The sequence below is a fragment of the Chiloscyllium plagiosum genome, chromosome 29 (assembly GCF_004010195.1).
Source record: "Chiloscyllium plagiosum isolate BGI_BamShark_2017 chromosome 29, ASM401019v2, whole genome shotgun sequence".
NCBI lineage: Eukaryota > Metazoa > Chordata > Chondrichthyes > Orectolobiformes > Hemiscylliidae > Chiloscyllium > Chiloscyllium plagiosum.
The window spans coordinates 30,383,357-30,407,597 of NC_057738.1; the positions used below are offsets into that span (position 1 = coordinate 30,383,357).

The window sequence follows — 24,241 nt, forward strand, 5'->3', positions numbered from 1 at the left end:
CCTTACTGAAGTCCATATAGATCACATCTACTGCTCTGCCCTCATCAATCTTCTTTGTTACTTCTTCAAAAAACTCAATCAAGTTTGTGAGACATGATTTCCCATGCACAAAGCTATGTTGACTATCCTGAAGCAGTCCTTGCCTTTTCCAAATACATGTACATCTATCCCTCAGGATTCCCTCCAACAACTTGCCCACCACCGAGGTCAGGCTCACCGGTCTATAGTTCCCTGGTTTGTCTTTACCGCCCTTCTTAAACAGTGGCACCATGTTTGCCAACCTCCAGCCTTCCGGCACCTCACCTGCGACTATCGATGATGCAAATATCTCAGCAAGAGCACCAGCAATCACTTCTCTAGCTTACCACAGAGTTCTTGGAGACATCTGATCAGGTCCTGGGGATTTAGCCACCTTTACCCATTTCAAGATATCTAGCACTTCCTCCTCTGTAATCTGGACATTTTGCAAGATGTCACCATCTATTTCCCTACAGTCTATATCTTCCATATCCTTTTCCACAGCAAATACTGATGCAAAATATTCATTTAGTATCTCTCCCATTTTCTGCGGCTCTGCACAAAGGCCACCTTGCTGATCTTTGAGGGGCCCTATTCTCTCCCTAGTTACCCTTTTGTCCTTAATATATTTGTAAAAACCCTTTGGATTCTCCTTAATTCTATTAATTTGATAAGGTTTCACCAAAGTCACTGTTAACAAAATTAAGTGCATGGAATTCAAGCTGAATTATTGGCCGAGGCAATGAAATGGTTAGGAATTCAGGGTCAGAGAATTAGGGACAATAAGTATATATGCTATTTAGCAAACATAAAAAAAGTCACAAAGTACTGGGGCCTCAGTTTTCATTGCATGTATCAAAGACATTGGAGGAATAAAATCATGTAATTAAGTTTGCCAGGGACAGCAAACTTAGTGTAGACTGGAGTAGGAAATTGCAAAAGAATAGTTAAGCAATTAAATGAATGATCAAAACTATAGTGGAGGGAGTTCAATGTTTAAAAGTGTGAGGTCAACAATTTTGGACTTCCGAAAGATAAATCAGAACATTTCCTAAATAGTAAGAAGTTACAGGCTGTGGTATAAAGAGATTTAGGGTCCCAAGGAAAACAAACTGGCACAAAAAAAAGATAAAAATGAAATGTTATTTGTTACCTCAAGTGGTGTTAAAATGCCAAGAGGTGAAAGTTATCATAACTGTTAAGCAAAACTCTGGAATACTGGATTCACATTTGGAAACTCTCTAAAGATGTACTGGTCTTGAATGAGTTGCAGCACAGGTCCACCAGAATAATGGACTAAAAGAGTTAATTAATGAAGCAGGCTGCATAGATTAGGCTTGGATTCCCTTGAGTACAGAAGATGAAGGGGTGACTTATTTGAAGTGTTTAAGACAATGAAATGATTTGAGAGAGTAGAGAAATGATTTCCTCTGGTGAGGAAGTGGAGAACAAAGGGACAAAACCTTAAAATTGGACCTAGGCCTTTGAGGGTTGAAGCGAGAAAGCACGTCTTCATACAATGTGTTGTGGAAATCTGGAAAACTCTTGCATAAAAAGCTGGTGGGGTTAGTTCAATCAAAGATTCAGGTACATTTTGTTAGTTGAAGATAACTAAAATGCTTGATCGGAGTTGATGTACAGAACAATCTTGTCCAAACTGAAAGAGGAATAGGCTCAAGAATCTAAATGGCACATTCCTGCACATTTGTTCCATTCTATGTTTGTGCAAAAAAGCTTCAAGAAAATCCGCAAAATTGAAATAGGAAGCATGGTGATAACAATGTGGGTCTCAACTAAGGATGCTAGCAAAATTTACTGGAGGGGGAGTTACAGTCTATGTCACTGGGAAAGAAATTGAATATTTAATTAATTGAAATGTACTTATTTAGATGAGTGAACACAAGTCAAACTTAATTCATTTTACATCTTAGCATCTTAGTCACTGAAATGTGAAAACATAATTTAATAGAGAATCTAAGCTTCTCAGATGTTTGATTTAGAATATTGTTAAAGGCAGTGAGGGGGTTGAGGGAGGTGCTACTTTGTGGTTGGGTAAAACAGATAAACATATATTTTCTGTATTTCATGGTTGGACCTGACTTGTATCTCCCTTTATCAGCTGTAGCTAACCAGATTGAAAGGCAGTTTGGCTGGTAATGGAGCAGCTAGGCCTTTGACACTTGGCCACAGCTGGAGAGCAGAGAGAAAGGAGAGAATTATTGAAAGGATTGTGACAGGGAAGGTAAGGGATAGATCGGAGGCAAGATTAAAGGCTAGTGTAAGGGACTGGACAGCCAGGAGCAAGATTAGAAATTAGAAAGGTAATAAGTCTGATGTCAAAAGTAAGAGCAGGGGGAGGCTAAATGCCAATTGGCAGCTTCATGGAGGAGAGCAGGAGCACCTGTAAAGAGTTGAGAGGTTGAGTGCAGAGGAATGTAGGGTGGTGGGGCAGAGGTGGGCAAGGAGGGTCAGGGAATTAGAAGCCTCTGGGATGTTCACTTGCAGCTGATAATTTGGAGGTAAGTGGAAAAGTACTTATCCCCAAATTCTTTTAGCTATCAGGTTCCCTAGGGCCCCAAAATCTTGGTTGGTTAAATATGTGACCTACAACCTCATTATAATAATTAAATTGCCACTCACTTCCTTGGAACAGTAATTATCTGCAATTCCAAACCCTCCCTGCTCACCTCTGTTTCAACTGGAAGTGGGGGAGTAAGAGCTTGTGGTTCAGATTTTTCAGACTTTCATATTTTCCCCTCAAGCTCTTCACATCCCTTTCCAAATCCACCTGCTTTTTTGGGGTTAAATTCCCTGCAAAGATTCCAACTCGAAACTATATTTACTTTACATACTTTCACAGTCACATGGAAAAAAGTCCAATTCATAACATATGTGAAACAATATTTCAAAGGCACTAAAATTAGTAATATATTCAAATATATTAAATGCATGAGTTTTCGAACCTCTTCTTGGACTTTCATGGTTGAAAAGAATGCCATTGACAGCAAAAAGGTTGTAAGCCTCCCTGAAGTTCACCACAATCCAGTAGGCGTAAAGCTTGGCTGCTCCTGTAAAACAAACAATAGCTTGCAAGTCAGCAATGTTCATTTCTAAAATAGATGGTAAATGAGTTGAAGTCTGATAATTCACTGTCAACAGATCCACTGCTAATAACAGATCACATGATTTAAATACAAATGGGAAGAGCATATAATAGCAGGCTTCATAATTGAAAGAAATAGTTTTCACCGCATTAATTTCTTATTACCTTTGCTGGAGTGCAGATCCAAGGGAACCAGACATTCACTTGCACAACTGGCAATATTCACATGTCGGCCTTCATGGCAAATGCCAGATTACCTAACTGCAGGAGACATCACAGCTGAACCTGAATGTGTTGCTGTTCAATATCCACACATGGCCACTTTCAGCATAGTTATCAACTATTAGTGGGATCCCTTGCTAACCTCTTTCTGTTGTTAAACCAGGGACCCTAAAGCCAACTGTTGTATTTCTGAAGTTAATCAGCTGAGATCAGTTAACTTGGAATCAACCACAAAATGGGTCCAAAATCTTCATCTTCTCTATAAGTAATCCAGTGACTAGATAAACTCATTGTACAAGTTTGCTTTGGCTTTTAAAATCCAGAACTTTGATGCCAGACTCAATTCATATTCATAATGATGATGATTGAAGGGTCTCAAGTTCTCGTGTCACTGGAAATTTTCTGTCTGCTATTATGTATTGCATTTTAACTACATTGCCACTCTAGTATATCTTGCAATAACTGACTTAAGCAACCACAATTGGAAGAATACCCATCTACTCAGTCTATTGCAGGAATGCATAATCCAGGTAGAATAGAAACAGTTTGCATCCTTCAGAGAATGGTCACATCACCCAGTTTGTGGGTGTAAAACAGCTACTAAATTTTGAACCTCGACAGCCAGAAACCCTAACATAATTTGCTTGAAGAGTAACAGCTCTTTGCTGTCTGTCTACAACTGAGCCAGGAAAATCACAGTAACAATAGCTTGTGTGTACAAAGTAGTTTCAGCTGCAGATCAACATTAGCAACGACCAGTGAACAATCTTTTTTTCCCTCAGTTTAATTGTCACTGAGCCACAGGAAACTCTGCAGAGTTTCATATTTTTGCTTACACTTGGGTGGGTGTGTTTTCAAAAAGGGATGTTATACGTATACTTGCATAATCTAAACCTTTCTATTAATAGTCTGCATAAATTTTCTTTATCATAAACTAGTTATTAAATGCTAACTAAAGAAACCTCATTGACTTGTTTCTGCTTCTGAACTACAGCCTCATAACTACATCATTGGCAATATCACTGACCTTTTTAAATTAAAACTTTGTAACAACCAGTCGAGGAGTGAGATGAAGAAAGAAACAAGTTCATCTCTTCAAACTCAGTCATAACATTAAATTATACCAGAAAATCAGTTGTGTTTGGCAAGTTATAAGGTATATCTCACAATTGGTCCAGACATTTCATTCCGTTTTTATTTTCCGTCCAAGTTAACTTCAGCTGAAAGGTATGAATTCAATGCACATGAAAACATTATAGTACTTGCCATATGGTGACCGAGGGTAGAAAGGGGTAGTCTCCTTTTGTGGAATTTCCTGTACTTTGCCAAACAGTTCACTGGTGGAGGCTTGATAGAACTTCACTGCATTTATAAGGCCACAGGTTTTAATGGCATCCAGAAGTCTAAGTGTCCCAACACCATCAACATCTGCCGTATACTCTGCTAGGTCAAAAGAGATCTAAGAAAAATTCAAATTTAAGGGTTACTCACTGACTAGAGATGTACTGCAAAAATACAACAAGGGATATAGGCTTTTTTTTTAAAGAAAAAACAAGATCAGTCTAATAAGTCCAACAATATTTGCATTAAGCAAAATCTACTGTTCAGTTGATGCAGCATGAAAAGCAAATGCGCATCAATAATGGAACTGGCAGACGATTCTGTGGCAGCAAACAAGCCTCTTGAATAGTATATTGCCTTCCAGGTGCCTCAGTCAATGATGCCTCAGAGTAAGTGCAGGGTATTCTGAAGGGAAGGGTGAACAGTCACGATATATGTCAGTACCAAGAAAATGGGTAAACAAAGAAATGAGGCCCTGCAACAGGAGTTTAGAGAGTTAGCTAGTAGTTCAGAGAGGAAGGCCACTTAGAGTCATAGTCATAGAGTCATAGAAATGTACAGCATGGAAACAGACCCTTCGGCCAGTACATATATGTCCTACTAGAGATGGGGCAGTACTAGAACTAATTCTAGGGAATGAAACCAGTCAAGTGGTTGAAGTTTCTGTAGGCAAGCATTTTGGGGATAGTGACCATAACTCTGCAAATTTCAAAATCATTATGCAGAAATTAAGTGTCTAAATTGGGAGAAGGCCAATTTCAATGTCATTAGAGAGGATCAGGCAAACATAGACCAGAAGCAGCTTGAAGGTTTGTCTACATTTGGAAAGGGGGTGTCTTTTAAAAGTTGAAGAGAGAGTGTTCAGGACCAGCGTGTTCCTCTTAGTGTGAAGGACAAGGGCAAAAAGTCCAAGGCAGCTTCGATGTCAAGGGATATTGAGAGTTTGATTAAGAAAAAGAAAAAAGCACAAATCACTGATAGCATATTAAAACAGGGGAAGCCCTTCAAACGTGTAGACAGTGTAGTGGATTTTTAAAAAAAAATTAGGAGGGCAAAGCGGGGCCACAAAATATCTTTGACAGATAGGATTAAGGAAACCCCAAGGCATTTTACACAGATTATGAGTAAGAGGGAAAACATGGGGTCTTTTAGAGACCAAAAAAGGCATGGAACCAGTGGATGTAGGTGAAAATTTCTGATCTCATAGAGGAGAAAGACATCATAGCTAGGAATTTCAGTTGGCATAGCGAGGTTGTAGAACATGTTAAGAATAATAAGGAGGAGGCATTAGATATTTTAGCAGGCATAAAGATGCATAAATCCCCAGGGTTGATGAGATGGATTCCAGATGGCTATGGAAGGAGACAGAGGAGAACGCCGGGCCCTTCTGGAGATATTTAATACCTCGCTGACTACTGGTAAAGTACCAAATGTCTAGAGGATAGTTAATGTGATTCCTTTGTTCAAGGAGGTCAGCAGGGATAGGCGAGATAAGTGAGATAAGTACAGACCAGTTAGTTTGACATAAGTGATGGGAAAATGTTGGCAAAAATTCTGAGGGACAGGATTAATCAACACTTGGAAAGACAGGGATTCAGGCAGGGATAGTCAGCAAGAATTTGTCACAAAGATACAGTCTGACTAATTTAATTGCATTTTTTGAAGAGGTGACTAAATATATTGAAGACGGGTAGTGCAGTTGATGGGGTTTACACAGACTTCAGTAAGGTCCCACATGGAAGACTAGTCCAAAACTAAGAGCCTATGGGATTCAATGCAAGTTGGCAAACTGGATCCAAAAATAGCTTACAAATAGGAGGCAAAGGGTGATGGTGGAGGGTTGTTTTTGTGATTGGAGGCCTGTGACCAGCAGTGTACAACAGAGATCAGTACTGAGACCCTTGCTGCTTATTATGTATATTAACGACATGGATGTGAAGGTAAAAGGGATAATAGTAAGTTTGCAGATGACATGGAAATTGGTGGTGTTATTCATAGTGAGTAGGATGGTCTCAGGCTACAGTCTGATATTGATCAGCTAAATTGGGCTGAGCAATGGCAAATGGAATATAATTCTGATAAGTGTGAGGTGATGCATTTTGGAAGGTCTATTAATAGAAAGATTTATACAATGAATGGTAAGTCCTTGGGTAATACTAAAAAACAAAGGGACCTTGGTATACAAGTCTATAGATCTCTGGAAGTGTCAGCACAGATAGATCGGGTTGCAAAGCAGACATATGGGATACCTGGCCTTCATTAACTGAGGTGTAGAATGTAGGAGCAAGAAAATGTTGTTACAACTTTATAAAACATTGGTTAGCCCATTGTTGGAAAATTGCATGCAGTTCTAGTCACCACACTATTGAAGGATGTGATTGCACTGTAGAGGGTGCTGGGAAGATTCAGCAGGATGCTACTTGGGATGAAAAGTCTCGATTATGAGAGACCGGATAGGCTGGGTCTGTTTTCCTTGGAAGAAAGGAAGCTGAAGGGGGATCTCATTGTGGCATACAAACTATGAAAGACAAAGACAGGGCAGATTGTGAGAATCTTTTCCCCGTGGCAGATCTGTCTAAGACGAGATGCCACATGATTAAAGTGAGGAGTAAGTATTTTAGAGAGGACATGAGAATTTTTTTTCACCCAGTGGGTGGTAGATATATAGAACATGTTACCTGAGAGAGTGCTAGAGGAAGGCATTCTTGCAACATTTTAGCAGTATCGAGGTAAGTACTTAAAATGCCAGAGCATAGTAGGTTATGGAACAAGTGCAGATAAATGGAATTAGTGTAGTTTGGTGTTTGTTGGTCAGCATAGACATGGTGGATGACTATGACTCTAAGGTGGAAAGGAAAGAGTAGGCATCAGTGTTTGTTTAGTGTTAGTGGTAGCATTCATGCTTCTCAGTCCTTAAGGAGGCAGGGGTGGTGGTGGATATCAGTTAGGTCCCCAAATCTTTTTCTCAAGATTGGACCAGGTTTACATTCTTTTATTTTTGCTTCATTGGGAAGACCTCATGGATTTTGCGGGTGGTTAATAGGGTATTTTCTTTTTAATTCATTCATGGCATAATGGAGTCACTGGCTGGACCAGTATTTATGTCCATCCCTAAATGCCCAGAAAGCAGTTTAAGAGTCAACCACATTGCCGTGGGTCTGGAGTCACATGTAGGCCAGACCACCCCTAAACATAGCAGTTTGCTTCCCTAAAGGGCCATTAGTAGATCAGATGGGTATTCTCAATAATTAACAATGATTAGACTCTTAATTCCAGATTTTTATTGACTTCAAGCTCCACCATTTGCTGTGGCAAGATTCAAATCCAGGTCCCCAGGGCATTATCTGGGTCTCTGGATTGATAGTCTAGCAATAATACCACGAGGCCATCGCCTTCCCTAATATTGTGATACACCAAGCAACACATTATGTGGAACAGTGTCAATGGTCCAAGTAAACGGCTGATCATCATTACTTGAATTCATATGAACATAAAACATCAGCATTTTGCATGTGCTATACACATAATAATCAAATCAGAATAATGCAAGGGAGGAATGTAAAGAGGAGTAAAAATGCATTAAAAATAGTTTGGAAGTCAAAAACTTGTAGCTTTTACAGTGTACTTACCTTTGCTGAAAGACAGCCCTATCTAAACCAACATCTTCACTATCTTAACAACCAGAGCAATTGACTGGCTTAGTTTATTTTAACATCCATTTAACTTTTACGAATTTGGATTTCTCATTTTAAGTACATTAATATGTCAACCTAATCCCCTAGTATTCATTTTTTTTGAGAGCTAAAGTTACTGCCACAGTCTAGGTTCTCCATTAAGGCTGTAATGACAGACAGAATTTACAGTCCAGTATCTATTTGGCTAACCATTTGTCCTCAAACTAGATAATTTTTTTTTTGGCTCGAAACAGGGTCTTCAATCTTAATTCTTTTTTAGGAAGTGGCTAAGGCACCAATGAGTTTACTGCCACAAACAGGCATCAGCAGTCAGCAAATGGCTTGCTAGGGTTAGCACCTATTCTCTGTCTGCCCACACTTTTATTAGACTTCATTAGTGGAATGTACAGATCATCAGATAACAGAATGAAATGGACGTCTGTGAGAGATAAAAGTGCACATGAGAATCAGATTGTCCATAAAACTACGTCAAAAAAGTATACCCTTCTCATCATTTTCCCTTATCTCTCAGCCATTCATTATTAACTTGATGGAGTGGGGGAGCTGTCAAGGCTCTATGGGACTAGCTGTTTATCTTTCATTACAATCTTCAACTTACTGTTCACAGTTTCTGCTGTTTTGAAATGGCACAAAAGCTACCAGTCAGGACTTTATGGCTTTGCACTGAAGATCACAGGCTGCGTGAATACATACTGACCAAAGGTATGGGTTGCGAAAGGACAAATGAACCTTCCAGTTGGAAATGTTGTGATTTTTATGATTAGTGACACTCTTCTAACTTTAAAGTTTGGCCAGGAGGTAAAATTCAAGCTGTGTCCAAAGCTTTTAACCAAAATCAAAAGCACAGTCACTTGAGAACAGCAGTGCAGAAATGTAAATGGATATCCAATTCATGTTTCTTTATATGCATCATGGGAGTTGCAGACTCGGTGTAAAATGTGGGAGGTGAACAACTCTGGCTTTCTAACATTTGTTTCATCTTATTCCCATAGAGACAAAAAGGAACTAAGAACCACAATGTCAATATAAAGCTAATTGCACATTAACTTAACAATTTTAACATTTCACTACAGAGAAATATATTTTATCAACACATTTGAATGGTTTTGACCATGAAAGTCAAAACAGATATTTCTACTTAATCCTAAATTGCAGGAGCCCTATTCGACTTTTAGAGAAGTAATAATTACAGTATGTTGAACACCACAGTGTTTACCAACAACTGATGCAGTAAATTACATGGTGCCAAATTGCAAATCTTTGGTGCAATACCACATATTGTTAGCTATTTCAAACAAATTGATGCTCATTTTAGCTCTTCTCAGTGAATTCCACCTAATTACTTGCTGAGATCAATTGCTGAGATCAGTGTTACTGAAACAGCACTTCAGAATGGCATTCTGGAGCCACATTAAGATGCAGTATTTTACCGAATTTGCCCATGGAAAACAAATGGTGTTGGACTTGTCACCTATCTTGTACACTGCATTGTTTCAATTGAATCTGAAACGAAGTAAAGTCAGGTGAGGTATAAAAAGGCTGGCCCACCAAGTCCCCTCAGTTTCCCAGCGAGTGGCTTAGGTGAAAATAGTCAATCATGCCACTTACACTACTCATCTGGGTTGAAAACTAGAAACATTTGAAAGGCAAACTACTTTCTGCATGACAATATTTAATAATTTGGTGAACACTACCCTGTTCAAAGTATTCCAAATTTTTTGTAGCAATCTCAAGTGCGGCTACCATACAAATTCTAGATAACTACTTAACACACAATGGATGAACTATTCTGCCACCTTGGCAAAGGGAAGAAAGGGATATCAGGAAGGTCAGATCAGTGGTACACAGGTTCACCGACATCTGAGGAACAGCACTGATCATCATTATCTGTTTCACATCAGCCAGAACACCTATCTTCATGGCTGAGAGGTTAGTTGGGTCAGAGGAAAAGAGGAGTGCTTAACTTATATGCATTAATATCTTCAATCAATTCTTATAAACAACTTACAAAAGAAAATTAAAGTGTTAGGCGTGCCATCATTATATTTAATTTTACTTGTTCGAATGTGCACCACCTCATAACTTCTTTCCCTCCAAGTTCTTTCACTAGGTTAGATATAAACTAAAAGAAAGTGAGAACTGCAGATGCTGGAGATCAGAGCTGAAAATGTGTTGCTGGAAAAGCACAGCAGGTCAGGCAGCATCCAAGGAGCAGGAGAATCAACGTTTTGGGCATGAGCCCTTCTTCAGGAATCTAGACATAAACTAAGACCATCTCAAGGTGCTCAGCATCTCTCCTTCATACAATTTATACTACTGTAGCTTTAACTGTTATGGGACTCTTTGACACTAGTTCACTGATCAATATGTTCATGTAAAATCTCAACGCTCATTATATTAATGTACTTGTTAACCTGTTTTAGGCAATAGATACGTGAATAATTTTTTTAAAAAGTTGATGGAGTTTTATGCAAAAATGCTAATATATGTACTAAGGAAGGAAAGTAAACCCCCAGGTTGTTAATAGAGGAATTCAAAAAGAACTTCTGAACAACTGAATGTAGTAAACCAACAAAAATAAAAATAAAATGATTAAAACATACATTTATATTTACACATCACAAACATTCATACTAATTGTATTGTAACTGTGACAGCAGTCTGCCAACTAAACATACATTGAAGCTGACAAATGTCAAATGTGATATTATGTATTAGCATCACTGCCAGTGCTAATAGTTTCAATCCAGTTAGTTGCATAGGTTCCTAGCTCCATACTCTATTGTTTTATCGCGTGAACTGAGGTTGTTCAACACACAAATGGACAATTTGTGGTCTGCTTTTATAAATTCTCTCTTTGAGTGATGATAGCAGGCCTACATTCATCTTGCACTCCCAGTACCATCACGATTGGTACAGTTGGTTTCAGCAAGAACAAAGTCTGTGGTTTCCCCCATTGAAAGCTGTTCATCTATGGCACTCACCACCAGGTAGAGCAGGTAGAACAACTCTCTTCATGAAGTGAAATGTTACACGCACTCCAGGCAGCGATTTAAAAAGCCACATATGGAGATGCTATTCCGTACTTTTATAGAAATAGGAAGACACACTTCAGAGCTGTGTTGAACTACAGTCTGAATGAGGGAACACTTTGAAAGGTCTTACCTAGGCCCTTTATACTGAGCTCTGACCAGTCCCCCCCATACCCAACATGCCAAGCTATGCCACTCCAATGTTTCCTCCCACCCCCGTAATGGTGCCTCGTAACCTTCAAGGTGAGCTATGGCTCTGCCATGCCTATTCAGTAACATATCATAAAGTGACGATGGCGTATGTTAAAAATGCTTTTAAAAGATCATTCATAAGTTCCACTTTTATGTGAACTCAGGAGCAAATACATTAAATGTCTGAGAAAGATCTTTTTAGCTTCCTCGTAACTTCACTATTCTCCAGGGAGTGGAGGACAAAGATATTCATTTAAAAGTTAAGTTAATTTGTTTGTTAAACTCTCTGGTCCCAAAATTGACAAGACTGAGACTTGTGGCTGCAGAATAGCCCAGCATCATTGGCTATCCCTACATTCGAGATAGTGTCTACCAATTGTCATGAGGTTTTGTCATAAGTATTCAGGTGACTGAACAAATAAATTCTCAATCTGACTCTCTTAGTACATGAGTCAGCGGGGTCCAAACTGCAGGATTTTCTTCCTTTTCTGTCCTTCCTTTATGCCACTCTTCCTCATCATTAAGACATTGTACTCAAAAAGTGATGGGTTTGATGAGCAGGGGCTGCTATATTTAACTACTGGTAGCAAGTTTCTCTCAGTCGTTAATGACAACATTGCCATACTTCAAGGAGAGTTGAACAGTGTCTTTATAATATTTTCTTTGTCTTCATCTGGAACACTGACTATTGAGAGTTATAAAAACTACACCAGTCATTAAGAACATACAATTATGTCTTGATTTTCAAAATTTCTCAATCAAATTAATTCTCATAGATCAATGTTCTTGAACTATTGACAACTCTTTGGTTAAAACACTTAACTACAGCTGTAATAAGTTAATGATCTTTCATTTTAATTAATAAAACTATGATCATTAACAGTGGTCAGAACTAGTGCAGAGGTCAGGTACATGTGATACACTGTGGAAATGAATGCTACATTAACGACAAAACTTAAATTTATCAAGGATATTGTTTTGAATTATAATGTCATTGTCCACACACTTGGCAAATAAATCACACTGTATCTTCAACTCTTTCAACAGAACTGAAGTTTAAAGATTTATGCTCTGTAGGAGACACTATAGCAAATGCTCATGGTGTCACTTTACATTTGTACAATTAGACTCAGAATCATAGGGATGTACAGCAGGGAAACAGACAGTTTGGTCCAACTCATCCAGGCTGGTCAAATATCCTAACCTAATCTCGTCCCATTTTCTAGCACTTGGCCCATATCCCTCTAAACCCTTCCTATTCATATAGCCATCCAGATGCCTCTTAAATGTTGTAATTGTACCAGCATTCACCAGTTCCTTTGGCAGCTCATTCCATACACATACCACCCTCTGTATGAAAACGTTGCCCCTTAGGTCTCTTTTATGCCTTTCCCCACTCACCCTAAACCTGTGCCCTCTAGTTCTGGACTCCCCCACCCCAGGGAAAATACATTGTTTATTTATCCTATCCATGCCCCTCATGATTTTATAAACCTCTATAAGGTGCCCCCTCAGCCCCTGATACTCCAGGGAAAATAGCCCTAGGCTATTCAGCTTCTCTCTGTAGCTCAAGTCCTCCAACCCTGGCAACAACTGATACAATTTCATCATCGTGTGGCTGTCAGCACATGACACATTTCATCCAACTTCTCAAAACCTCTCTGTTCTTAGGATATGAGTAATTCTGGCCGGGCAATATTTAGTTGTTATGAGTAGGCCACAATGGTTTGGATAGTAGGACATCAGTAAAACAGTTGAACTTTTACAACAAGCTGGAAATTTACAGTGTAATTTTGTGGTTCCAGCCTAAAAAAAAGCCAGCTCTACTGAATTTGATTTCATAATTTCATATAGTGGGATGTGAACTCATGACCTTTGGTTGCCTGTTCAGTGCTATAAGCATTAGCACATTTTACTGACCTGGTAGTGATAAGCTTTCAAAGTTTTTGAGTAATTTAAATAATTCACATCAAAGGAATCCTACCTTCCAGTTTGCTGTTACTCAGTATTTATAAACCCTGTGTATAAAGGTGTGAGATGGAATTGCAGGCCTCATTTAGTGGGTCCCTATCAGGATTCAAAGTGAAAGTAGCCATAGAAAATCAGCGCTAACGGAGCAGGCTTTCACAGCAGTAACAAAGTAGTCTCAAAGTTCACCAACATGAGGCATGACAGAGTTGGTCTAAGGCAGAAGGAATATTTTGTTTACAGAAATAGGTAAAAGGCAAACAAAGTAAGCAAAACTGGAGGTCACCAGAGAGATCTGAGCTGCAATAGTGTTAGCAAGGCTTGGATGTTTTGGAGGAAATGCTTCTACAACCCTCTGCATTCTGGTAATGGGTGCATAATGCAAAGACAAGCAATTGGCCCTCAGCATCTTACAGTAATAACTCAGAGCAGGAGGACTTCAAGGTAGGGAATAATTAAGTACACTGAGGAGATTGTTGCCCATTACCAACTCTTATCTAAGTGAAGGGAGAAAAGCAATGTCAACCTGGGAGGATGGTAAAGTACAATCGCCTCAGAAAGTGGGTCATGGCCGACAAATGGAAATTTGACTTCTCCATCCCCTGAATACAGAGGAAATGAGCTCAAGATGCTTGCAAGAAAAGTCATTCAGGAGGTTCAGCAGATGAAACTAGTCATGCTCATGAAAGCTCGGGACAATGGATGTGCTGCAGAAAAGCACCCAGTTTTGTGAAGTAATTTCCCATAGATTTAATTTGATGTGCTGAAAGATGTCTGCTGAGACAAAGGAAGTCACATAACTGATATGTTTTCTCCCACATAGGGCTGAAACATTATCAGCAGATGAATGTGGGTGCTAATTGGACAATATGTACGCTGAAAAATTACTGGAATAGAACTAAGCTATAGCTTCCACTAGTTCAGATACATTGGTGGGGCCTAGGGCAACTTTATGACAAGTAGCCCAAGGTTATAATCATGGTATATGCAGCAGAGGCAGATGATGAGGCAGCGGTAGATCATTCTGGGTCTACTGAAGGATGAAGGGCAACTGTAGTCATGCTTACTCAGATGCAGAGCTTTGGAAGCATTGGAGAAAGCGGGTGCTAGCGGAGAATCAACAGGAGACGCATTGACATCTATCATTATTCATTTCTTTCAAATGTACCAGTATTTATAATTTCTAATTACTGAAATGCTTGGGTTCTTTGCTGATGAACAACAGACTACATACTGTTACAGAGAGTTCTACACTCACATGCTACTGGGGACCAACAATATCTTAAAAGTTGGGTTAGGTGTTGTCATGCATCATTTTCAATAGTGGTGATGGATTTTGTCTTTACACATATACAGTCAGAATACTGCACTACAAACATTAAAGCAATACCACAACAACGAATTTGGCAGTCATTGACATCACTGGAGTATACAGGTCATGGGAAATTAAGAAGTCAAAAGATGGCTGTTAATAAGGCAAGGGAGTTTATATGGATGGACAGGTATAGGGAGGATAGAAAGTTGGCAAAATGAGACAAAACCTCTTACACTAAGAGTATTTGAGACAAACAAAAACTTTATTTTAAATATAAAACAAAACATTGCAGTGGTGACAAATATTCGTCATATCCCTGTTTGTGATTGCATGGGTGAAGTTTAAAACATTAGCAGAGTTTATTTATAATTGCTCTTTCAAACACAGTGTCCCTGGAGAAAGCAAGAGATTTTCACATTAATACAACAGATTCTACACCACCACTTAGTTGGGGAAAGTCATGAATTGAGAAGACTGGCTGGTTTTTGCCATCCTCTGGAAAATTTGATCATAATCTATGCCCTAGTTCTGCAACTTGTTTCTGTAATTATTTGGTCAATTATATAATCTTCATCTGTAATTATTTTGCAAATCTCCACTACTTATAAAAATCAGCTGCTGCTGGTGCATATTCTTTGTAAAAATCCCCCAGGGTTACACTATCCATACTGAATTGCAAAAATTAAAGTGAAAAACTGTAGTGAGATTTCTAGGTCCATGAAGTATTAGACCGTTATTTAAAACTTAACACTGTGAACATATGCTTGGAAAAGAACTATATTTTTGCATACACCTAAAAATTTATTCTATATTGATCATCTTTTACTTATTTCAAATTCATTTTTATCCAGTAAGGCTTTCTATACCAACCAATATCTAGTTACAAAACAATTTTTCCCTTGCTGAATTTAACAACTCACCCCCTTGGTAGCTACCACCAGCTACTAATCTGCTCACTATGGTATGAAACATTTTAGTTATCATAATGGCACAACAAATCTAAGGCTTTGTACAGGCTGAAATCATAAAGGCTCAGCATGTCAACACTGGACAAGCCAGCCTGCAATAGATGTAATACAGCCTTCAATGCTGAAAAACTATTTAATGCTTTAACCTTTCAAGTATGTGAGACTGAAGTGTTCTGAAGTGGTGATGAATTAAGTAGTAAGTGCTTTTTTTCAGACCATGTCAGCAAGAGCCTGAGTATCTGTCTAGTAAGATATCCACTGTTCAATATTCCTTTGCAGTTTTAGCTTGATGGAATTCCTCTGCATGAAATGGGCCTGATGTTTGCCAGAATGCTGTCAATAAATTTTGATACTTATTACACCTCTGCCTCTTGCTCTCAAGTCAAAATAGAGTGCAAATTGCATGATCAGTCTTACACCAAAAGTACGCTTGGAAATGGTTTTGCAAAGGAGAAAGTGAGGACTGCAGATGCTGGAGATCAGAGCTGAAAATGTGTTGCTGGAAAAGCGCAGCAGGTCAGGCAGCATCCAAGGAGCAGAAGGGCTCATGCCCGAAACGTCGATTCTCCTGCTCCTTGGATGCTGCCTGACCTGCTGCGCTTTTCCAGCAACACATTTTCAGCAATGGTTTTGCAAAACCAACATATTGAACTACAATTTTCTCTCATTTATTCTGCTGCTTGCTACTACTTTCAGAACATTTATAATTGCAAGTGAATGTCATCTTAGAGAACTCATACATCAATCATAATTTATAATGGACAATGGTCTTGTCTGACTTACTAATAAAACTGGTGGTCAAAGTACTGTGAGCTTAATTTTAATCTGCACGTTGACATTTTAATTATATTTTCTAAAAATTGCAGGAAATGGTCAATCTCAGGATAAAACTGGCCTGGAACTTCCTCATAATTCTAGTGTTGCTACAGCTCAAGAGTAAAGCATGCTGCCAATTTTTAACAAAGAAACTTGTGCATCACTGATTTGCGGCAGTTTTGTGGTATTTTCCCAAATGACCGCCTAGTACTTTGTGATAGTTGCCACTTCTGCCAGTATGTGGTACTGGGTAAGGGGGTGTTTGAAGTAGTTCACTCCCGCCCATCATCTTTTGTCTTGGTCTTGGACCTAGCTAACAATTAGTGGAAGATTAATTCAGAATCGACAGATTGGGCCCTGATAGCAATACATACAATCTTAGTCTGATATTATTACCAGGATCTTATGGAACTGGTACAGAGACAGCTCCATCCAACAGGGAGAGTAGAACTCCTTCTTTTCACCTGACTACGACATCAGTAGAATGGTGGAACCGATATAACATGAACATTAACCTCTTTACAACTATTATGTTATTCAAAATGTTTTACAATAAAATATTACAAAGGAAGTTCCTCAATCTACTTTGTCAAAACTGCAATGCATCCACCACAATCCTCAGCTACTCACTTACAAGAATAAGCCTTTATTTTCTTGCTGGATTTGAAGCTTCTTCCACCATTCAAACTAATTGATTCCTACCAAAATGAGATTCTGGAGCAGGAAACAGGTTTTACCTTAAAACAAAATATTTTTTCCATTCTATAAAAAGAAGCATCTTGGAATAATTAATCACATTTCCCTACGTATTTCATGCTCTGAAGACAATACACACACAGTTCTCTAGAGAGTAAATTGAATTATTAATCTTAATACAACTCAGACATTGCTCTGAATTATTCTGTTAAAATCAGTCTCAGTTCTCTGTTTCAATAATTGTAACAGTATACTACCTGACCTTGGAAACTGATTCACAAAAATATTTTCTAAATCGTATCAAGTTTCGGTAAAATTTAGAACATATCAATTAAATGGCAAATTTGCTGATACATTTGAAAATAGTGTCCTCTCCTGCAACCCCAACCCCCACCCCAAACAGGGAAATTTCATTGGGAAGGAAGCTGAACTAAACAGGTTTCCACGTAAGCAGTGTAATTTCCTTGTCAAAAAATGCAGCACTTGGAACATAGGAAATCTCAACAACAGGAAAAGGCTGATTAACCCAACAAATTCATTCCTTTTTAACTTATCTTAACCCAACCTTCTCACCGCATCGCTCACTTTACTCTTTTTCCGGAAACAGATTTTGTCTCTTAAACCAATTCAGTTTATTTGATTTACAACATGAAATTTTACTTTGGAAACAACCCGAAACTGCTATACAGTTAAAAGAAAACTAAGCACGTCCCCTGTTTAACCCTGTTCAATGAGATATTTACTTTTAGTTGAAAAGAAGTTCAACATATCCAAAATGTTTGATAGCACGGTTCATACTGAACAGCAGCATGACAACTGTACAACATTGAAGTTTCTTAACCCAAAGTATTGTTTGAATAAACTAATTAGCCTGTAATCTGTCCGTGGTTAGCAGAAGTAAGATAGATTCCAATGCAAAGTACAGCAAAGAGTAAGCAGTGTGTCATCAAGTAAATAACATGTACTATTTCACTTTCTTTATCCCAGTGTACAGTTGCAAAAAATACTATTCCACCAAGCACTAATAAATGCAAAAGGTTGCTGATAATTGTCTATAGCCATCACAAAATAAAATGTATTGGTGTGAATTAACTTCTAATTAGTCTTGGTTGTTGGTGAATATATTGTCTAATCGGTCAATATATAGGTCACCTGGCTCAGAGTTAGTGACAATACCATGCCACACTATGGGTTTTATTCCTGCACCTGGATTTACAGTTTTATTTTTAAATTGAAACAGATTTTTTATATATTGCACAATAACATTTTTCACTAATATACAGTAGACAGTAACTTCCCTCCACTTTCTCAAATTACTGTGTTCTGTCAGACAATAGATATTAAATATCAATAGGATAGCAAGAGTTCAAAGCAATATATAATTCACTTTCATATTCATATTCATATTCATTTTTTTGGAAATGTAATCTTAAGTGTTTAAATATTAAACAGGACTGCAAAGCTATTTTGATATGACAAGAAAGATAAAATTAGTTCTTCTTTTAAATTAGTTCTTCTTTTAAATTTTCTCACACAATATATGTGCCTTACTTTGCAGAAACCACATTGAATAGCTGAAAAGAATAAACTTCCAATACATACTGTATATCTCAAAACGCGCTAATAATTTATGTCATAACTATTTAAATAATGTGTTATTTAATGGTGAGGGCATGAGGTCAGGATGCTTGAAATATTGTGCACCTTCTAATGACAAATTGGAGGTAGGAAGGCCACATGATTATTTGAGAGTGGTGATAAACCGAAACAGTTTCACCTCCACTAGAATGAAGCTCAGAGCAGGAAGTTGAGGACCTTGAATGGGCAAATAAGAACACAGCTGGCATTCACCCAGCTGCAAGTGGTAAGCCCGATGGATAAACCTGTGCATATAGCTTGTTAGCCAGAAGCAGTGTGTGGGTGTGGTCCCTTCATTAAAATCAATCAGTGCCTAATGGATGTAGGTTACTGCTGAGAGTTACTTCCCTCCTCGTGCCTCCCAGCCCCTTGCTGCTCTCTTCCACCAACCTCATTAAATACTCATTCCCCCACCTTCCACCATGCACAACCAACACATATTAGTTATCTTTTACCTAAATCCAGAGTGTCCTTCTTCTCAGGCAGCTACAGCCTGACACAGATAAGGTGAGAACTACCAGCATTGAACTAATCAACAGCACCCATTGGACGGGATTTCCATAATCAGGTCTTAATGTTCCATGAACATTTGACGTTGGCCTCACGAATGTCTCATTGGCATTAGATTGAGCAATTGTTGTCTAATAGAATCAGTAATATCTCTTTCCAGCTCAACAGCTGGCTCTCGAGATCCTCACCTTCTCAATCAGATTCATTCCAATGTGACTTTCAACAGAACAATACTCATTCACATTTCTAACAATTTCAATCTTCCAGTATGATGATTAACACTAATAATTGTTTCTTCCCTAGTACTGACGCAAATAGCATCAATACATAAATAATATGGAGATTTGGGCTGAAACAATCAGTTATATATGAAAACAAAAACTTTTACAGGAAATTGACATCAACAGGTTATGATGAATGAAGGTGGTAGTTGAATTTAATTTTACTGATAATTCTGCATTAAAATATATATATCTGCAGTTCAATTACTTATTTCAACAGTTTTTTTTAAAAAAAGTCAAGTACTGTATATAGTCCAGGGGCTTCAACAACAGCACCACCTGGAGACTTTAAACAGACAGCTTTTCATGGTATACTGTACTGTTTATTCTCGGAGGGACCAGAAACTTTTAAAAAGAAACTTGAACTTTCAGTTAATAGATGCAAAGATGACAGAACAAGATTTCATGTTTTAAGACTTTTACTATAATAAGTATACTAAATGAAACAATATTTATGTATGCTACTTATACTAGCAAACGGCCAAACAGAATTTTCCCAGTTTAGTTTTTGTATGAATGATAATCTCTAATTTCACAATTAGGTTTCACCTCGTCTCTTAAGCAGACGTTCCCTTCTCCCAGCACCAATCTAAAGTGATTGTTAGCTCATGAGGATTTACTTGTATTCATTTCCTTTCTCAGCCTGATAATTTTAATCCCAGAATGATCTTTAATGAGGGATTTTCCTGGAGGACTGCCCTCTGGTGCAAGGCCAATGAATCTGTTTCAAATCCTCATGAAAGTTGGTCTTTTCAATTCAAATTTGAGCTGTGCTCTACCTTCCTGTGAAGTTAACCAGAAAAACTTTGGCTTCTCGTAACTCTTGATCTTCCTTCCATATCTTGGCAAACTGCTTGCGATTTTCAAGTATATCTTTTAGGAAGCCGTGTCTTCAAGACTCACCATGGAGTCTTGAAGACACTCTACTCAAATCCCATCTGTATGGTAACATGAAACATATGGGCCTTGTATCCAAACAGAAATGTTGATCAGTCATTCTTCCAACTCCACCTTTCTTCCATCTTGGAAATAAGTGGACAGTTTATAATGTAACTTCTAGAATCTGACATCTTAACACTATGCTGGGTTCTTGGAGAAAAGCAGTGAAACTACTTTAACAAACACTGCCTCAATTTTGTTTCTAGTTGTGACCACTTCACTTGTTCTTCCTCGCAAAGCAACCAGAGCCTCCTTTTAATCCTCAACAGCCACATCCCCTAGACCTATTGTTAGACAGATTTTTGGATCAAATAAACAAAAGACAATAGGTGCAGGAGTAGCCCATTTTGCCCTTTGAGCCTGCACCACGATTCAATATGATCATGGATGATCATCCTTAATCAGTATCCTGTTCCTGCCTTATCTCCATAACCCTTGATTCCACTATCTTTGAGAGCTCTATCCAATACTTTCTTAAATGGATCCAGAGACTGGGCCTCCACTACCCTCTGGGGCAGAGCATTCCACACAGCCACCACTCTCTGGGTGAAGAGGTTTCTCCCCATCTCTGTCCTAAATGGTCTACCCCGTATTTTTAAGCTATGTCCTCTGGTTCGGGACTCACCCATCAGTGGAAACATGCTTCCTGCCTCCAGAGTGTCCAATCCTTTAATAATCTTATATGTCTCAATCAGATCCCCTCTCAGTCTTCTAAACTCAAGGGTACACAAGCCCAGTCACTCCAGTCTTTCAGCGTAAGGTAGTCCCGCCATTCCAGGAATTGACCTCGTGAACGTACGCTGCACTCCCTCAATAGCCAGAATGTCTTTCCTCAAATTTGGAGACCAAAACTGCGCACAATACTCCAGGTGTGGTCTCACCAGGGCATTGTACAGCTGCAGAAGAACCTCTTTGCTTCGATACTCAATCCCTCTTGTTATGAAGGCCAGCATGCTATTAGCCTTCTTCACTACCTGCTGTACCTGCATGCTTACCTTCATTGACTGGTGTACAAGAACTTTATTGCTGGAACAGCACAGCAGGTCAGGCAGCATCCAGGGAACAGGAGATTCGACGTTTCGGGCACAGGCATATCTGCTCCCAGGAGGATCAGTTCCACCACAGAACACACCAGATGGCGTCCTTCCTTAGAGACCGCAATTTCCCTTTCCACGTGGTTAGAGATGCCCTCCAACGCATCTTGTCCACATCCCGCACCTCCGCCCTCAGATCCCACTCCTCCAACCGTAACAAGGATAGAACACCCCTGGTGTTCACCTTCCACCCTACCAACCTTCGCATAAACCAAATGTGCCCGAAACGTCGAATCTCCTGTTCCCTGGATGCTGCCTGACCTGCTGTGCTGTTCCAGCAATAAAGTTTCAACTTTGATCTCCAGCATCTGCAGACCTCACTTTCTCCTGATGTACAAGAACACCCAGATCTCTTTGTACTGCCCCTTTACCTAAATTGATTCCATTTAGGTAGTAATCTACCTTCCTGTTCTTGCCACCAAAGTAGATAACCATACATTTATTCACATTAAATTGCATCTGCCATGCATCTGACAACTCACCTAACCTGTCCAGGTCACCCTGTAATCTCTTAACATCCTCCTCACATTTCACCCTGCCACCCAGCTTAGTATCATCAGCAAATTTACATGAACCACTTCATTTCATCCTGAAATAAAGATGCAGTTCCAAAGTATAACAATCTCATAAATGTCATATTTTTATGAATACCAGAGATGGAAAAACTGGACAGAGCATTACAATTGCTTAGACATTAACCTCTTTGGGCTGGCAATATTTACAATCTGTCTGCTTAAATGCATTATCAGCTGACATGTGGCTAAGATTTTCTATGTTACAATATCAGCAACATCAACAACAAAAAATGGCCATCATGAATAGGAAACCTGGCAACTTTTATTTTGCATAACGATATTTGTGTGGGTCACTGGACCTAAGTATTACAGGCATAATTCTATCACACACATGCTCTTTGTTAACAAATTTTAAAGAAAACATTCACATGAAAATGCTTGTTTCTAAGATACACCATATATAAATGAAAAAAAATAAGATTACGATACAAACATTTTAAATCGCATTAAATCAGCACTAGATTACATTTTGATCTTCTAAATATTTTATTACAAATAATAAAATGATGACCAATTATTTTGTCAGAGTTCATGCTCTCTTTAACAGCATGTCCTCTCTGTTACATCTTGTGCAGGATCCCTATAGTGCTATCTAGAAATTCAAAAGAAGGTGACAACAAAGCTGCAATCAGCAGCTTGCTTAAGATTTCTCAGACATTTTCCTGTCTTCTCACACCCCCAGCAGAGTACTGCTCACTGCTTCCTCCCAGATCCAGCTGTTCTCAGTGCATTTGGTTTCAATCAGGTGCAGGGCAGGAACTCTGTATCCTGCTGTCTTGCTTTAATTAGGAGGAGTCAAATTTTACAAATTGGCAAATTCCTCTGCTTAATCTTCACCATTTGATGAATCATTTTGTTCAAAACAAGTTGGAAGAAAACAATCTTTTTGCCAAGTGCTCGGTGTATTAGGAGCACTGACTGCACATAGTACAAATACAGTACCATAGAACGACTCAACCTCAGAAGGATATATTTTTGCTAAACCAGGCATATTAAAAATGCATCTCAAAATATACCAAATGAATAGTGTATTGTGTAAACAAGTCATAACAATCTAAGTAGTACGAATAGTTGACTTCCTTAAGATTCACCTTTAGGTCTTATGCCTTTGGCTCAGCTCAGAATTATAATAATGATTTTCAAGAGGTAGCTTTGAATAAGATTGTTTTATATATGGCAAAATTATTTACTAGGAGGAGAAAGTGAGGTCTGCAGATGCTGGAGATCAGAGTTGAAAAGGTGTTGCTGGAACAGCGCAGCAGATCAGGCAGCATCCAGGGAACAGGAGAATCGACGTTTCGGGCATAAGCCCTTCTTCAGGAATGAGGAAAGTGTGTCCAGCAGGCTAAGATAAAAGGTAGGGAGATGGGACTTGGGGGAGGGGCGTTGGAAATGCGATAGGTGGAAAGAGGTCAAGGTGAGGGTGATAGGTCAGACTGGGGTGGGGGCGGAGAGGTCAGGAAGAAGATTGCAGGTTAGGAAGGCGGTGCTGAGTTCGATGGATTTGACTGAGACAAGGTGGGGGGAGGGGAAATGAGGAAACTGGTGAAATCCGAGTTCATCCCTTGTGGTTGGAGGGTTCCTAGGCGGAAGATGAGGCGCTCTTCCTCCAACCGTCGTGTTGTTGTGGTCTGGCGATGGAGGAGTCCAAAGACCTGCATATCCTTGGTGGAGTGGGAGGGGGAGTTGAAGTGTTGAGCCACAGGGTGGTTGGGTTGGTCGGTCCGGGTGTCCCAGAGGTGTAAAAATTATTTACTACTAATTGTTTAAAAATAATTTTACAATCAAGTTTTACAAGTATCATCAAAATTAGGTTATTTTAAATTTGTCTAAAATAC

The 24,241-nt window shown here is 38.9% G+C and overlaps 1 protein-coding gene across 1 annotated transcript in view; it reads right to left on the reverse strand.

Annotated features, from left to right (window-relative positions):
• Window positions 1-24,241, reverse strand: part of gmds (GDP-mannose 4,6-dehydratase) — a 652,848-nt gene that overhangs the window by 401,699 nt on the left and 226,908 nt on the right. Inside the window, exons 5-6 of the mRNA XM_043719391.1 lie at window positions 4,610-4,802; window positions 2,982-3,086 (exon numbers count right to left, since the gene is read on the reverse strand). Of these exons, the coding sequence (XP_043575326.1) occupies window positions 2,982-3,086; window positions 4,610-4,802 (298 nt within the window). The remainder of the gene's footprint in view (window positions 1-2,981; window positions 3,087-4,609; window positions 4,803-24,241) is intronic.